The 18,579-nt window shown below is 45.4% G+C and overlaps 1 protein-coding gene across 2 annotated transcripts in view; it reads right to left on the bottom strand.

Annotated features, from left to right (window-relative positions):
• Entrep1 (endosomal transmembrane epsin interactor 1) overlaps positions 1 to 14,812 on the bottom strand; it is a 59,847-nt gene extending 45,035 nt beyond the window's left edge. The window contains exons 1-2 of one of the 2 annotated variants that reach the window (XM_048438719.3): positions 14,348 to 14,811; positions 2,620 to 2,676 (exon numbers count right to left, since the gene is read on the bottom strand). In XM_048438719.3, coding sequence (XP_048294676.2) covers positions 2,620 to 2,676; positions 14,348 to 14,734 — 444 coding nt within the window. In that variant the 5' untranslated portion in view covers positions 14,735 to 14,811. Of the gene's footprint in view, positions 1 to 2,619; positions 2,677 to 14,347 lie in introns of both variants that reach the window. The other variant, XM_048438720.3, reaches the window with a different exon arrangement.
• Positions 14,813 to 18,579: the final 3,767 nt, after the last annotated feature.

The raw sequence follows: 18,579 nt of genomic DNA, 5'->3' as shown, positions 1-18,579 counted from the left end.
CCCTAGAGAACCTAGATAACAAAGAGGACCCTAAGAGAGACATACATGGATCTAAATAGGAAGAAGAAAAAGACAAGATCTCCTGAGTAAACTGGGAGCATGGAGTTCACGGGAGAAGATAGAAGGGGAGAGGGGAGGAATGAAGGGGAGCAGAGAAAAATGCATAGCACAAGAAAATAAAAAAAATTTAAAAACTGTAAGGACAAGACATAAGATGGTACATACATACTGTTTTGGGTGTTATGCGTGTTGTATGTCCTATGTGGGGTGTGGGGTGTGTGTGTGTGTGTGTGTGTGTGTGTGTGTGTGTGTGTGTGTGTATGGTACATATATGTGAATGTCAGTGTATGTGTTCGTGTATATGCATATGGAAGCCACAGCAGGACAGTAAGGTCTTCCTCTATCACTCTCTGCCATAATGCCTTTACCAGAGAGGGTCTCTCACTGAACAGAAAGATCATCATTTTGGCAAGGTTGCCTAGGCAATGAGTTTCAGGATCTGCCTATATCTGCCCCCCAATGTTGGATTGTAGGCATGCACAGCCATGTCCCCGTTTTGTATATGGGAACTAGATATTCAAAAACAGATTTTCATGCCATCTTCCAGACCCCCACACTGGGTACAACAAACACCCTTCACAACAAACTATAGATTTTTTTGAACAATGATGAAAAATAGAGTAAAATGCAGTTAAGAAAAATGACTTTTATTAAGGTCATTTTTACTTACACTTGTTAATGCCCAGTAATGAATATATACCATCTTTCCCAATGATAGCAATTCAAGAACAAAAGCCTTCTAGAGTGTGCTTTCTTGAACTCTATTTAGGATACATGCTCATATTCCTTTCATCATTTGAAATTTTTAGAACACAGATATCAGGGGAGTTTTTTTTTTTTCATTTGCTTTTTAAACTTGAGCATTTTAATACTGACCAAATAAGAAACTGTACTGCAACGTTCATTCCTCCAGCCAAACACAAACACAGAACACCATCCATCCAAAAATTTCCTGCAGAGACTGGTCTTAAACAGCTGCAGCAAACCATGCCTCAGCCACGAGCCATGGGCTCATCAATACCTCCTTCCCTCCTGCCCTGCTTTCCAACATATTAAATGCTATGCTGGCAACTTACTCCTTGTAATTTTTAAAGGTGTTTCACTAAAGGCAATAAATGATAGAGTTATAAAATGTAGCCTATGTTACTGAGGAGCTAAAACATGTGGAGTTCAAGATTCTCAAAGCACTGTGGGGACCCATGACTCTGACACGTCTCAAAGTAGACAAGAGTTCTTGAAGATGCCACCAGGGTTGTCCTCTAGCCTCCGTCACACACATATAAAACAACCCTATTTTTTGGGGGGGGTGGGGGGTGAGACAGGGTTTCTCTATGTAGCTTTGGAGCCTGTCCTGAAACTCATTCTGTAGACCAGGCTGACCTTGAACTCACAGAGATCCTCTTGCCTCTGCCTCCCAAGGGCTGGGATTAAAGGCATACACCACCACCGCCCAGATAAAACAAACCACTTTTGAAAATCACTTCTGGGAATAATTAAACCCTATATCAAGAGATATGAAAGACAAGTAATAGGAAAAGGTACCATGTGTTTTTAAATACTCTTCAATGCAAGTCAGATTTTTAAAACTCTATTTTTGAACTTGGCAGTTACGTAGACTCCAATGCTATTTACTTGTTTATTGTCATTGTCTTGTAAATTAACTCCCACACCAGGTAAAAACAAAGGGCAAAGACTCAGATCATTGGCATTGGCATTGGACACTGTAGAATGGTTCATTTTGGGACATTAATTTTAGCTCTACAACAGGAGGATAAAATCATAAGTTAATGTCTGCATTATTAAGAAAATTAACATTAATGAGCTAAAGAGAAAATGTAGCAAATCTGAGGAACAAAATTATGAAGTTGCCCAGCCAAACTATTCTAACAATAAGATGTTATATATTTGTGGTTAATACATGTGGTCTGCTTGGGACAAAGAAGAACAAAGAATGTGGGTGGTGGGGTTAAGAGCTGGGCAATAGGTACAGTGAACTCACTATATCATCCCCACACATGTGTGTACCTGTACATATGTACATGGAAACCAGAAGAGAATGTCAGGTGTCCTCTCCCACCATCCTCCACCTTTTATTTTGAAATGAACCTGATGCTCACCATCCCAACCAATCCAATCAACCATCTAGCACCCAGGATCCACCAATCTCCACCGCTCAATGATGGAGGGCTAGGTATACATGGCCATGAACAGCTCTTATGTGGTTGTTGAGGATTTGAACTCAGGTCTTTTTGCTTGCATGGCAAGCACTCTTTCCCACTAAGCCATCTCCTCAGCCCTAAACAGATTTTTTTTTCAACTGTATCTTCAGAATGAATTTAATTCTGGAACAAGAAACATTTGTATAACTCTAGATGTACACAGAGCAAACCATAAACCATCAAGATTATCATCTTTCATCATCATTATTAAAGGAGCAGTTACTTCTAAAGTATCTACTGTCAAATTATTTTTTAATGAACAAGGACATTTAAGAATTTCAAGTTTACTTAAACGGGCTTCAGGTTTTATGAAGAGTAACACTGTACAGTCTGTACATACCAGGAGTATCATAGGTCTTTTCCAAGTTGTCAATCCAATGATTCCAGAGAGTATCACCTGTGAGGATAAATACATCATCAGCCCAGAAAATGCTAGTTAAACATTTCCCGTTCTTGCTGCTTATATAAACCATGGCAAAATCACTCTGGATTGTCTTACAGACCTACGAAGTATGTTTATTGACTGTGGTGGTTTGAAAAGAATAGCCCCTAGAGGGAATGGTACTATTAGGAGGTGTGGCTTTCTTGGAGTAGGATCAGCCTTATTGGAGGAAGTGTCACTATGGAGGCAGGCTTTGAGGTCTTATATGCTCAAGCCATGCCCAGTGTCTCAGACCACTTCCTGTTGCCTACAGTCAAGATGTAAGAAAGAACTCTCAGCTCCTTCTCTAACACCATGTCTGTCTACATGGTGCCTTGCTTTCTGCCATGATGATAATGGACTAAATCTCTGAACTGTAAGCCACCGCAATTAAATGTTTTTCTTTATAAGAGTTGCCATGGTCATGGTGTCTCTTTACAGCAGTAGAAACCCTAACAAAGACACTGGTTGTGTGTGCTTTCCATTTGTGTTAGTAAAAAGATCAGTATCTCTGACCAAGTGTTCCATACACTCAGTCTGCTGTCAGTCAGTCTGGGACATACACAAGTATCTGCACAGGACAGGTAAACTCCAAAACAGCAGACAAAACCCTTGAGGGTATATCCTAACCCAAGTTTAAAGCCTGGGTTCCACATTCCCCTGATCCCTCACTACACTTCCCTTCCAGGTACCCTGCCCTTCCTTGGTCATCCAGGCTAGACCCTGGACTTGGTGCTATGTCCTCTTTACTGAAGTACCCATTCTTCCTGATGACCATCCTAGCTGCCTGAGAACTCTTAGCCATTCTACAAGTCCCTACTGTCATCTCTGAGAAGCCTTCAGGAACCTCATCACCCCATATGTGTGCCTGTACATACCAACTTCTTTTTTCTCTTAAAAAAAATCCTGATTATGGCAATTAAGAGAACCTGCTGCTCTTGGGAGGACTGGAGTTCAGTTCCCTGCACCTTAGTCAGGCAATGTGGCACCCACACGCACCGACACAGACAGACAGGCACACAAAAGCACACACACACCTTTTTCTTCTCTTTAAGAAAAGTCTGGTCATCATTTGTGCACCTCTGCTCCTGTCCTGTCTTTAAATCCTTGGCTCCTATGAGTGCTGGTCACATGATTATCAACAAGTGACTGTCCCAGAACATTCACTTCACAAAGAGGAACTAGGGAGTGAAAGCTCTCATGTTGCACAACAATGCTTTAATTAAAAACAACACACTAAAAGAACCAGAATGTTGCCAAAACACAGACTGGAAACCACCCCAGCCTCTGGATGGCACGGTTCACTAAACCACCGGAAAGAAGAATCAAAACAATCCTTCACTGGGGACACCCTGAGGCTCTAGAGTATACTTGTATAATGGGGTGCATCCACCAAGTGCAGCAAAGAGGAGTTTCCTTCACAGAGCATCTCCCTTGCCCCAATTCCTCTCATGCACACATCCACAATTGTTGTTTATTAACTACACACCAGGCAAGGGTGTTCAGATCAGGTGCACAGGTTCACCTGCAATCCCCCATCTCAAGACTGAAGCAGCCCAGAGCACACACCAGCACGGAACAAAATGTATTCACATAACCTTGACCGAGAACCTCATATGTACAGGCAGGCTGGTGATGGTTTCTTTCTAGCCCAATCTATCCTGAAAACACCATTAATTTCAATAGGGTTCCTCTTGCCTTCATTCCTAACGTGTGGGCTGTGTTGCCTCTCTACGTTGGAACAGGGACCCAGGGCTTTGGTGGCCTGCTCAGATTCAAAAGGGTCAGTCATATGACCTTGGCTAAGTCTCTTCATTGTCTTCACCCTCACTCTGGTCTCCTGAGAGATGTTTAGTGAAAGAAATCAACTCTGGGTCTCTTCCAACTCAAAGAATGAACACTGAGCTGGGTGTAGTGGCGCACACATATAATATACTCAGGATGCTGAGGCAGAAGGATCACAAATTCAAAGTCAGTCTGCTCTCAAACAACCAAAGAAATAAAATAAAAATAAAATAAAATAAAATAAAAATAAATAAATAAACCACAAAAGACTGATCCCACCACGATGAGAGATTCCTCAGAAAACCTGATACCCACTGAGTCTATGAGCTCACACTCATGTGCCTGTGAACACATGTTGTTGTGTGTGCATGTGCATGTATCTGCCATACGGGGCCACTTGTTCATGCATGGATACATACAAACATCTGCATGAATGTCCTTGTCTGTGTGTCCCTGCCTCCTCACCCTGCTCGGACTGGACTTGGCTGAGGAAACACAAACTGGTTTTATGTGCAAACATGACTGAGTACTTCCCTGCCCTTGAGGAAATCGCAAACTGCCCACTTCAGTAAAAGAAAATAACTATGATCTGAATTATTTGAATTATTATTATGTTTGTTATTTGTGTCAGAGTCTCGTAATACCCTGTGGTCCAGCTTTCAGGAACATTCTCATTTTCCATTAAGGGAGTCATTTTAGAGTTTACAAGAGACTTGATTCTAGAGGGGATCCCAGGTCCAAGGAGAGATACCCAGATTATTCTCTGGACAGAGGAGAGGATGCCTGAACCGGCCTTGGCCCATAACCAACTGATGAATATTTTGCATATTACCATAGGTCCTTCATCTGGCGATGGATGGAGATAGAGACAGAGACCCACATTGGAACACTGGACTTAATTCCCTAGGTTCAAACAAGAAGCAGAAGGAAAGAGAACATGAGCAAGGAAGGCAAGATCAGAGGGAACCTTCACCCATTGATGGATGGAGATTGAGCCAGAGACCCACATTGGAGCACTGGACTGAGCCCCTAAGGTCTAAATGAGGAGAAGAAGAAGGGAGAACATGAACAAGAAAGGCAGGACCGTGAGGAGTGCGTTCACCCATTGATACAAGGGGACTGATCTAACAAGAGTTCACCAAGGCCAGTTGGACTGGGACTGAACAAGCACGTGATCCAACCAGATTCTCTGAATGTGGCCGGATTCTCTGAATGTGGCTGGCACAGGGACTTTCTGAGAAGCCATTGACAATGACACTGGGACTTGTTTCCTCTGCATATACTGGATTTTTTGGGATCCAGTCTGTTTGGATGCTCACCTTCCTGGACCTGGAGGGAAGGGGGAGGAACTTGAACTTCCCACGGGGCAGGAAACCCTGACTGCTCTGGGGGATGGAGAGGGAGGAGGAGAGGGAGTGGGGGGGAGTGGAAGGGTGTTGGGAGGAGCGGCGGAAATGGAAACTTTTGAGCGGCAGAAATGGAAACTTTTATAAATTAATAAACTTTTATAAATAAAAAAAAAAGATGAAGTGTCCAGCCTAGGACAAAAGCCTATAAAACAGTGATGTGCCAGAGCTACACTTTCCATCTCTGTAACAGCCTCAGGGTCCCATCTCCTCCACGCTCACAAGTTAGTATATTAAATGCATTTTATATAAGCATACATCTCTCTCTAAATTCTTATTGCTATATGTCAGTGGCATGCATGTGTATGCATATATGCACAAGGGTGTGATTGTCACAAAATCGTCATGACAGAATTGCTTTCTTATTTGTTTTTGTGTGTTTCTCAAAACAGAGTTTACTGTGTAGCCCTGGCTGTCTGGAACTCATTCTCCAGACCAGGCTGGCTTCAAATTCAAATAGATACACCTGCCTTTGCCTTCTGAGTGCTGGGATTAAAGGCATCCACCACAACCTCCTGGTTTAGATTTGCTTTTTCTGATCTCAGTAAGCACTTCATTAGAATCTTGTCAAGTCCACTGAAATAGCTGTAATTCATTTCAGCTCCATGGCTGTATAGCCTTCTATTGTGTGGTAGTATATAATGGAGTCAATCATTTCCATATTTGTGGGCATTAACTCTAGTTCCAGCTTTTTATTCTTGTAAACAATACAGCCATAGACATTCATATGTTTTGTGAGTATATCCTTAAAGACACATGCTTTTATTACTGTTGGACAAAGTCTCAGGAAAGGGGTGGCTAAATAGCATGCTATTTATATTTCTTAATTCTAATATAACCTCGTGGATGCCTTTTGCAACCAAGGCCTTCTTCTGAGACAGAAAGAACCACGTTGTCTTTCTGATTTGGGGAGTGGCATTTTGTCTACAGCACAGCAACTGCAGAAAATGTAATTGAAAAATATGAATACAATATGGTATGTAAAGAATATCAATAACCTCACAATGTGTTTGGCAAAGATATTAAGACTTGTTGGTGAGAAAAACAAAGCTTATAGGGCATTAAATAAATCAAGACATGCCAAGGTCGTGGGTTAGACGGCATCGTTGCCACTTGACTTCTGAAATGGATTCCGAGCACAGCCTGCAAGCTTGTGTGAACTACAGTCCTTACCAGGTGCTGGAAAGTAAGTTCAGTCGCCTGGCAGAGTTGATTTACATCCCCAGCACTTTAGAAGGCTTGGGCCTGTGTATCACAAGTTCAAGGCCCACCTGGGCTACAGAGTAACTTTGAGGCCACTTAGGCCAGGCAGGGAAATTCTATTTCAAAATAAATAGGAAAAAAAAGGCTGGGGATACATTGAGGGGCTTGGTCCCCAGTACTAGGGGGCAGAAATAAAACTGTACCTTAGTTCCAGGTGGCAGCTGCATCCGCAAGAACCAGTCCTAAACTGGCAACAAAGCCATGACCTGTTAACTTTCACCCAGTAGCCCTGTTCTTTGCTACCCTGGTGAACCCCAGGCATTTGGAGAACACTGTGAATGGGGAGGACTGAAAAGTCGACAGAGGAAGGAGGAACAGAGAGTGAGAAGCCTCTGAAATTGGTGACAGGAACTGAGGCTCTGCTCTAAGGTTGAATCCCTTAAGAGTACAAGACTCAAGGAATGCTTGTGCTTTGTGTCATCCAAGCAGGGAGTTGTGGAAGGCCAGAAGAGAAGGCCTCTGTGGCAGCAGTAGCTGGGCTGTCAGGAGGGAGTCCAGAAGGCCTTTAGGAATGACCTTCCATGGCTTCTCCTATATCCAGTGCTACTACTGACGGAACTGTCTAGGCCGTGAGGGACTGTGCCTGAGAAACCTCACTCAAATGCCGTGAGCAGCTTCTAGAAGGCACTTGGTGATGGCAAGAGTCAATGAACGAATGCATGGTGACCAAACTAGGAGATGAGCTTGCTTAAGGATCCCTACCTAAGTCTGAAGACATCTCCACCCCTGTGCATCCTGAAAGGACAACGCCATCAGCATTCTTCCACCCAGCACAAGACGCAACGTGTCCCGAACACGCTGGTAAGAACCAACGGTTAACGCCAAACCATCTCCAGATAAGCATAATCAGAGCCATTATCGTTTCTGTTTTGTTCCTTGTAAATCGTTCCCTGTGGCTCATGGGAACAAAACAGATCTTTCCTCTTCCCGATAATGCAAAGGGAGCGCCTGGGATCCAGCAGCTCAGAGTCAGTGTGACCCACCCTGTGCGCCTAAAGCCCTGGATTTTACAGCTTAGAAACCAATCATTAAAATCAAAGGCTTATACCTCTACTGCCCTATTTTCCCTGGCTAATCCACAAACATGCCTTAGGGCAAAAGTACTCTGGCTCATTTGTCAAAACCTGCTGGACCTAAACACAGATGTTTAAAAGCCATGCGGCAAATGCGCTGTGTTTACCTTCTAAATAGGCAGAAAATAGTTTATCCAACTCTCGACAATCTATCTTTCCCTGGAACTGAAAAAGTGTGTGTGTGGGGGGGGGGTCTCTTCCCTTTTTACAGCATTTGAAAATCTGAATAAGAGAACAGAACCCCCACAATAGGCACCACAGACGGCCTATTCACTTTACTTTGGTTATATATAGTTATTGCCTTGGTGCTGGAAAAATATGGAGTATTTTTCAATACAGTATCCAGTACATGCCAGGGAGGAGCCAAGCCTTTCCCCACATGTTCTCTGATACACAGAATCAGTCCAGAGACAAGAGCAGCCTGCTCATTTTCCAAATGAGCAACTCAAGGCAAGAACGTGTAAGTGAGATTCTGCTGTTCTGTAAAACAAAGGAAAAACAAGGCTGGGGATACACTGAGGGGCTCGATCCCCAGTACTAGGGGGCAGAAATAAAACTGCACACTAGTTCCAGGTGGTAGCTGCATCCGCAGGCCCCAGTTCTAAACTGGCAACAAAGCCATGACCTGTTAACTTTCGCCCAGTAGTCCTGTTCTTTTCGATCCTGGTGAATCCCGAGGCAGATTTATTGAAGAAAGTCAATAGATTTCATTCCCAAAACTACCTTCAAAATGTCCCTTAAATAATTGTTTCACATGATAGGGTGTGTGTGTGTGTGTGTGTGTGTGTGTGTGTGTGTGTGTGTGTGTGATTTACATGATAGGAAATATATAGGCACACACACTGTTCAACTGGTAGAGAGAAGAGAAGTAGACGCTAATGAATGTTATAGAAAATATATATTTACTATTGTTTAACTGGCAGTAATTTCAGGGCTTTTTGTCAGTTTCCCTGGTCATTTTTTTTCTTTTCTTTTTTTTTTTTTTTTTGCTTAGTCATAACGAATTTTTAAATAGGTTCTCCTCAATGATTCTTTATATAAAATTGGAATCTTGCCATGGCATCATGGAGTCAAGAGCAGGGTGGGAGAGCTCAAGTTACTGACAGAGCAGAGGGAAAGGCATGTATGCAGACGATGTAGAAAATGGTCTCTCCCTGGGGAGAGCTGCACAGGGCCAACTCTGTGACCCTCCTCTGAAAGTGCTCCCAGGGATAACACAGGGCATCAGCGCTGGGGCTGGACAAACCACTGCAACTCTCTCTACTCTCTAACACAGCTCCGTGTGGGGGATGCCATCTCCCACAATCCCAATGGGCTCAAAACAATATTAACTAAACACACCCAAACTGAGAGCCAGGAAGACACAACCTGAATCCACACAGACATCAAGACCCTCCCTCAGACACTCACCAACTATAGGCTGTGTTTCCAAAGGGCAGGCTAATCTCTTGGCACTACAAGCTTTGGACGTAATAGTCATTAACCAAGGCTGCCAAGGGGGAAATGGTCATAGAATGTTCAAATGAAAAAGATCTGAATGCATTTTTTTTTTCCCTGAGGCAGGGTCCAGTGTAGCATAAGTAAGCTCGAGCTGGCTGAGCCAAGAATGAACCGGAAATCACAATCTGCCAATTTCCCCCTCACGAGTGGCTTGAATTCCATGACTGACCCGTGTGCCTCCACCACTCCTGTTCAGGCCGTGCTAGGGTTAGAACCCCAGGTCTCTGATGTGCTGAGCTACATCTACAGCAGTCAAATAAAAAAATATATTGCATTAGGAGCCATTGAGACGGCTCAGCAGGTAGAGACCCTTACCATTAAGTCTGACAAACTGAATTCGATTCCTGAAACCCAGAAAGTAGAAGGAGAGAACTAATTCTTACAAGTTGTTCTCTGACATATACACTCTATCTCTCCCTCCCCATTTTTAAATTTAAAAAATAAATAAAAATTATATTAAAATAGTCCCTTCACATTGCGGAAATATTAATTCAAGAGTGTTGAGAAGGTTGCTTACGGGACTTCAGGGTTCAGAAAAGTAGGGGGAACCTCAGTTCTGAGCGACACGCCTCCCAGGGGTGAGCATAGAGGAACAGCCTCGAAACGTGCTGTTTCCATGTGAATCTACTGCTGCATCAAATACAAAACGGATATCTTTACAAAAACCAAACTAAGACTGGCCGGCTTCAGTGATAAGACAAACTGTAAAGGGCTTGTGGTCATTCACTGTTTGAGAGGAGGAGGCTCTTCTCCAGCGCTCACACATGGATTTAGCATCAGACTTGTTAGCTACTTCCTCTTAAAGACCAGGTCAGATACATATCAAAACTGCTGAGCGGACCAGGGATGTGGCTCAGAAGTAGAGCTCTTGCCTCTGGCCCTGAGTTCAATCCCCAGATCTACAGAAAAAAAGGAAGACGGGAAAGGGGGAAGGGGAGAAGGCGAGGGAGAAACTGAGTGAACGTAATGACGGTATGCCTGCACAATGACATATCACACCACAATTAATGGGAATGAGTTATTGCTAAACTGGATGAGCCTCAAAAATACCCTAATTAAAAGAACTTATTCATCCACAAATGACCATATATTGTATGACATGTATGTATATATATATGAATACATGAGAATATATGTGAATATATGAGCATATATGAATATATAGATATAGATGTAGATATGAAATGTTCAGGACAGAAGTAGTCTACGGCGACAGAAAATAGGAAAATGGGTACTACCTGGACAGAGCGGTGGGGAGGAGGAGAGAAAGAAGGTCAGATGGTTTTGAGAATTTCCTAAAACTCATTTGGGTGATGGCTTTGCGACAGTGAACTCGCTGGAAACTCCCAGGCGGTTCTCGTTACACACGGGCTACAGCTCGGTGAAGCTGCCTTATTTTGTTCTGTTTCCATTTATCCAGTCCTCAAGTCACAGTTTTTCATCGTTTTCCATAGAAACCTCCGTTCAGCCCTCTGAGTTTGTTGCAATGCGTCAGAGAACACGCTCTGGAGTGTTTCGTGGCTGAAGGCACTCATCTGTAATCTGCCTGAAAATCACCAGTGTGTTAAGGGGAGGGACCGTTCAGATACTCAGATGTTGCTAGCTCCTGGGGCTGGGGCTGGGTCAACCCACAGGAACATTACAGTCTCGTTTAAAAGTCTTAAAACTTTAATTTTTTTCATAGTGAAATGTTAAAAGTAGAAGGTCCTAGGACTTACTGGTCACTTCTTATGAACTCCATGTGTCTCTAAAAATACAAACACTGAACTATTTACACATAAAATTACAATGATGTAATACTGAGATTTTCAAATAATAAGGAAATTTTAATCTGCTAAATGGACTGAGAGTTAACAGAGCCTAATTCCTGACTGGCAGTTCCTCATGCTGGCATCTGTCAGGACAAGCAGGAGCAGTGGCAAAGCCTGGGGCGGGGACAGATGAGACCACTGTTCTTGTGGCTGTGGGGTGGCTGTGGTTTTGTTATACAATGTCTGCCAAAGTCTAACTTTTCTCCTAACACAGGATCTTTTTTTTTTTTTAAGAGCTCTCTAACCTCCATGAGTTTAAAACATGATACAAGTGTGGTATTTTTCTTCCTGAAACACCAAGAGATTCATGGAATCTAACAACATCTGCTTAAACCCTATTTACTTATTCAGAAGATACAGATGATGGTCATTGTTTCTGCTGCCACTTTGCGAATTCTGAAGTCGACCTTAGGAACAGGTCACACGCACACAAAGAAAGAATAAGTGACAATTACAGGTCTGGATACTGACCTAAGGGCACAGGGTAGACTATGACATACAAGAGAACCTCTCAGGTTCAAATCCTAGACTCCTTCTTGGGTCTGATTTGCTTGTGACTGAGAACAAGCCCGGCCAGTGAACTCAAAGGTTCCCCCTGTGAGTTCTGTCTTGTGAGCTTTGTTTTCCATTGCATGAAATCCCACTGTGGCTCCATTGGCATCCAAGTGCATCTACTTACTCCTGAAATAATTCACAACTGCAACATGATTTCAGATTTTCATTTTAGGAAAAAAAAACCCATAGGGTGTGTGTGTGTGTGTGTGTGTGCAGGTTATTTGTGTGGTGTACATACTTGTAAGTGTGTTTGCATGTGTGTGGTGGCAGAGAATGATACTAGGTACACTCTCCACTGCATTTCACTTGTGGAGGCTGGGTGTCTCATCAGTGTGGCTAGGCTGACTAACCAATGACTGTCAGGGATCTGCCTGTAACCACCTTCTCCCAACCCCACCCCCAGGCACTGGGGTTACAGACGCCCCTCTCCACACACCCAGCTTTTAGGTGGGTCCCCAGGATCCAAACTCGAGTCCCCCATGTTTATACAGCTTTAGTGACTGAACCATCTCCCTAGAACCACCCACAAATCTTTTTTAATAATCTAGCTGTCTTGAAAGAACAATGGATTATGATTTTTCAAAGAGTAAATCCAAAAATTACGTACAAGATTCTGGTTCATTGAACTTAAAGGAAAGAAATGCAGACATCCTTTGGATGACTAGCCTGGCAAGGGGAATTATTATTTCTGTTCCTATTCTATTTAGGCTATCTATATTTCAAGGTTTTCCAGAGCACTCACAGACAGTAGCAGAGTCCAGGGACAGGACTACAGGGTGGAATTCTGTCAATCTAATACATAAGTTGTGAACTTCACTCACGACAGCCCAAAAGGACTGGGGTCCCAACAGAACTATTTAGCAAAGGTGTTTAAAAGAAGAGTAGATTGCCAGGCGGTGTTTGTGCACACCTTCAAATCCACTGCTTCAGAGGCTGAAGCAGGTGGATCTCTGTGAGTTCAAGGGCAGCCTGGTCTACAGAGTGAGTTAGTTCCAAGACAGTCAGGATACAGAGAGAAAAACCCTGTCTCCAAAAAAAAAAAAAAAAAAAAAAAAAAAAGTAAATTGGCACTGGGTGGGTGATACAAAGCTCCAAGTTAAGCCAGAGAAACCTTATGTTCATTGTGTTCTTATTCAGACATTTACTCTAGGTTCAATAAGTTCTCCCACATTTTTTTAAAGCTGACTTTGGTCTTGACTCGACCAGCAGAGCACAAAATGTGCACTCACTGCAGATGATAGAAAAAGCTATAGACATTGCCAGGCTCTCCGAGGGCACTAGTTCATGGGAAGGTCATTTGCTTTACTCAGCCTCCACAAGCATTGCACAAAGACCTGTTCCCAAGTCTCTCGGCCCCTGGCAAACCTCAGGGGGGCTGGATGCCTCGAAAGTTGTGACACACTTAGGCAGGATGAGTAGCCATCCTGTCCACAGATGCTTGCTCACTGGCAGACACTTTTCTCAGAGGCCAGGCTTCCTTCCCTGTGCCCATTGGTCAGGGAGGCAGGACCAGGTGTCAGGGCAGGTCAGACATCCCCAGATAGCTGCCCACACTTCTGGAGTTCGGGTGAGCGCATCCATAATGACAGGTTCTGTCTCTTGAGCACCCACTTCTGCTGAGCAGCCTTGGTGGCTCCAGGAACCCACCCAGGGTCTGAGCCCTCTTCTAATGACCAGGTACAAAGCCACCAATCACACACAACCTCTTATTACCTCTGAGCTCCTGGGGGTGCAGTCACCCAACACCAGATACGCTCTCTCATTTATCTGTGTCTTAATGAAGAATAAAAACAATCAGTCGCCTCCCCTTCTTCAGTCTGTCACTTTGCCCACTCCGGAAGTACTCCACCACGTAGGGGTTTGTTGGTGTATCGGTGAGGAAAACACATCAAAACCCCTGCCCTGCAGGAGTATACTTTGCCAATGTAGTACAAATATTCAGTGGCCAACAAGTTTCATTTTTCTCCCACCCTCACGCCAGTCTCACAAAGAGCTCGATAATGTGCTTAATGTTAACTTTACTGGAAACAAAATCCTTAGCTTGCAAGGAACAGACGCTGCCCAGGTGCAATCCAATTCTCCCTGAACTTGACTGCTTCCCAACACACTTTTCCACCACTCACGGTCGCCAGACCCTTCAGGTGGCTTGAGGATCTGCGCTCCCCAACTGAGGTCAAACAAAAACAGCGGAAGGAACCGTCCACAACCCACTGCCCCGAGGGTGGACCCCCTCAGAAAGGCGCGCTGTACTCACCGAGGAGCCGGCCCAGAACGGGCACGAGTTCTTCACCTGCGGCGAACTGCTCAGCGACAGCGCCCCGAAGCTGAGCGCCACCATGCAGCAGCCCAGGATCAGCTGCAGCAGCCCGAGCGACAGGAGCGGGCGCGCGGGTAGCAGCGCGGAGCCTGGCGCGGCGGGACGGCGGGACGCAAGCGCGGGTGGCGGGGCCAGTACAGCGGCGGGGGCGCAGCGGGGACGGGCTGGAGGCTGCAGAGCGCCCCGGGGCCAGCGTGGCCGCAACGGGGGCAATGGTGGCTCCTGGGAGGCGGCGGTCGCGGCGCCGGGACCCCCGGCCTGAGGTCCCCCCGACAGCCCCGCCACAGGGCAGCAGGAACCCGGGAGCACCACGGGCAGAGACATGGGCGCGCGGCGGGCGGGTGGCGTTGCGGAGCGGAGGGTGCGGCGCACCGGGCACCCGCGCCGGCGTCGCGCAGGACGGACTGCGCACGGCCCAACCACTTGCTGCCGCCGCCCGCGCCGGCCGCGCCCACCTGCCCCGCGGGGCCCGCCCCCCGCCGTCCCCTCTCGGTCACCCACGGCGACAAGTGCGCCACCGCCTTGGGGTCACCCGGGGAAGGCGTCAGGGAACAGCGGGCCCCCGCAGCTAGCGGCCCACTGTTCAGAGTCTTGTCCCCAACAACCGTGCCGAGGGAAGTGTCGTAGACCCGGGTCCCTCTGAGGGCCGTCCTGAAAGTGGGACCCTGGCGACTTTTAAATGGAAGGAAGTTCCCGTGCGATTCTCCTCCCCCCCACCCCCACCTCCGCCGGGAGGAGGGGCTGCGGGCAACCCGACGGAAAAAGGTCCAAGCCTGGGAAGATGACGATTCCCTGGACGTTACTGCCTGGGAGCACGACCTGCGTCTATGGCCCCTACTGGAGGATTCCCGGCGCTGACGCTGCAGCCTTTGCCAGGAGAGGACACAGTGCTTTCCCAGCACCAGAGTAGGAACAAGAGTGGCAAAACCAAGTTACTTTGGGAGTCACTACCCAGCACTCATAATGAAAGAGCCCAGGGCAGCCCTGTTGGCTCCATCTTTCTAGCTTTGACCAGGAGCTAATTGACATCACCTGATAGAACACAGACTCCCAAACTTCCCAGGAAATCGTCTAATGAACTCGTTATCTACTTTGGTAATTTATGATACGTCTATCGAGCTTTAAAGAAAAAGCAATTATTCGCCCTTGCACAATAGTTTCCCCTAATAGAATGTCTAGACGGCTAATGTATCATTGGTGAGCGGCTGATAATGGACTTCTTTGCCAGGTACCAGCCAGAGCAGTGTCAGCTTGCAGGCACTTGGAGCATTGGAAAGCTTGTCTTTTTGTACAGGTGAGGGAATTTAATTCTCTCCTGTTCAGTAAAACGAGAGAAATGCAGGTTTGTGTGCTCTGATGCTAAAGGCTGTATTTATATCGTCATTCCCTCACACCTTGTGATATATTACCACTGTGCATATGTTTACATACACACTCTTTAAGCCATTAAACCACCTGTGATTAATAGTGCCTGGGACCTTCCTTGCAGACTGCTCCCAGGGATAAACTTCGGGATTCGGAAGGGAAAGTCGATGTCTTTTTAAATAAACGTTGGAAGTCTGATGTCTTGCATACTTAAAAAAAAAAAAAGCCTACAATGGACACTCTTAAATTGCAGGTGAAGATGAGTTAAGTTTCCTCGGTGCTGTGGTTATAACTTTTAAGCACAAGCTTAAAAGTATTTAATTTTTAAGGCCGGCTGACACTCTGCAATACAGCATGTCTGCTGAGTGTTCAGACATCCTCTCTGCTAAACAAATCTATTCTATTGGCCAGCGCCTGTCACCCGAACCACGCTATTAAAAATGCATTTCCTTGTGTCTAAGAATGTTGGTGTTAGAAGTCAGGGTACCCTCCTTTCCTTGGGGATACTTATGACTAGGGCAGGGTTGGGGGAGGTGCTGGTGACAATCCATGTCTTAGTGCCAGGGCTAATTACACAGCAAGGATCACTGTGAAAATCCATACAGTCGTGCTTAGGGTCTGTCCGCTTCTCCATGTTTTACATTTAAGAATCTGCCTAAGGACTTCAAATGCCTGAAGTTTCTAGGCATTTCCTCTCTGTAGAAACACGCAGAAGCAGAGAGAAGTGAAATTCGTAAGTGGTTTTTATCCCCAGTTCTACCCACTAGAAGGTCATAGGACCTTCCTGGAAGCACCTACCTCAGGGAGCTTTGTTGTTCCGTTTCTCTCCCCCACCCCCACTCCCTCTGTTGTTGTCAGCAACTTTATGGCTGTGAGATTCTTTTTCTTGTTCCCATAAACACAAATCTAGATAAAATTGTCCCAGCCTTTAAAGTGACAGCAATTAACGCCGTCTCTCCAGTATTTGTGCTTGAGATTCCTGTAACCAGATCTCGATACTTCACACACCTGCTTACGGTAAGTATTCGGTCATCCTTGACTGAGCTGTATGAAACAGATCTCTTCCAACAATGATTCAAAGCCACTGGGTCCAGTTTGGTGTGGAAGATAATAGTAAAATAGGCAGGGGCTGGAACTTGAGGGACCGGTGAGGGTGGGGTGGGGGGTGGTAACTGAACCCTCCTACAGGGTGGGGAGTTCCTCAAAAACTGACACAGAGTTACCCCAAATCTACATCAAATGTGTACATAAACAGTTTCATACTTCTTAAGTTCATAATTTCCATCTGAAGAAGGAAACAGCCCAAGAGTAAGTCAACTGGATGAACATAGAACTAAAACCCAGCCAGTACGATGAAGTACTCACACATGCTACAATGTGGGTGGTCCCTGGAGACATGCTAAGTGAAAGACCAGTCACAGGAGGCACAGACTATACAATTCCATTTCGATAAAACGTCGACAGCCAATAAATCCATAGACAGGAAGTCGCTTTGTGGTTGTTGAGTGCTGGGGAAGTGGAGAGATCGTGGGCGTAGGTAAGAGCTAATGAATATGGGGACTGGTGTTTGTTTTCCCAAGGTGATAAAATTATTCTACAGTTGACTGTGGTGTCTACTTCACAATTCTCTGAATGCATGAAAAACACTGAATTATACCCTTTCTTTAAATGGACAAATTGTACAATATGTGAATTATAACTAAGTAAAGTTGTTACAAAAATAATAAAATTGGGAAGACTATTTGGAAAACTTGACCCAGAAGCCTTATTCATATAGATAAAAGTTCTAGTGAACAATAGTCGCACTGCCTTGTTTCAGAAAACCCAGCAGCCAATTGTCCTCGAGATCAAAGTCATTTCCAAGAAGGGTCAGCTAATTCCCGCCCACTTTCCCCCTGCCTGTCACTCAAGGTCCATTCCAATCTTAAGACCTTCTTCACTGAGGAACCCTGATCTCTGGACACTGTTCAACTCACACCCTCAGCAGACCCACTCAGCAAAGCAAAGGACATTCTTCCTGTCACCGTGGGAGCTGCCGAAGAAACTCTCCTCAAAGCATGCTCCCTGGCAGCCTGCCTCTAGCAGTTACAGTTCACAAAAAGACAAGGCCTGCTCTGAGCTAAGAGACCCGTGTGGCTCTGGAGCAACTTCTCAAAGTGTGTTCCACAGACTCCTGAACCATGGCAGAGAAGTGCAGGGTCACAGACTTCTCTAAGTCCAGTGGATCCAGACTCTCTATTGGATGGCTATGGTCCTGTATTTTAAATTAAGAGAACTATTGGTATCTAAAAGTATTCAGACTTCAGAACTTTTATGTCTGTAGTATCATACGGTAGAAGTCTAGGGACAGCCATTCTATGAGAAGGCAAAAGTAGAGCATTTGGTTTAAAAGCAAGCTTGCGTGGACATGGGTTGTGGTGAAGCGTTTGTGGTTCCCAGTCACAAAATACTGGTACGGGGTGACTGTTCGGCACACGGGTGGAAACAGCACCGCGTGATCTCACACCAGTCAGGATTTCTCCGGCCTTAGTTACTGGATAGTACAATCACCTGCAGGTCCTTAATCCTTCAGTCCTTCATCACCACTGGAGAAGAGGGACTAAGAAAGGCAGGCACACTGAGATGTCTGGATCCAAAACATCCGGGCAACCTCAAACTCCTGCTTCTAGATTCTGGGTCTTTAAGCCTCGCCCTTGCACTTTCTCTAGAGGGCGCTGTGATGTATGAGAGGATGTCAGGAAATGCATGAGGGGGACGTTCAGAGACCATTACACAGCACAGGGGGCTGAGTAGGTTTTGTCGTT

The sequence above is a fragment of the Myodes glareolus genome, chromosome 7 (genome assembly GCF_982192425.1).
Source record: "Myodes glareolus chromosome 7, mMyoGla1.1, whole genome shotgun sequence".
NCBI lineage: Eukaryota > Metazoa > Chordata > Mammalia > Rodentia > Cricetidae > Myodes > Myodes glareolus.
The sequence above is the reverse complement of the archived record's forward strand: the minus strand, read 5'-3'. Positions and strand labels throughout refer to the sequence as shown.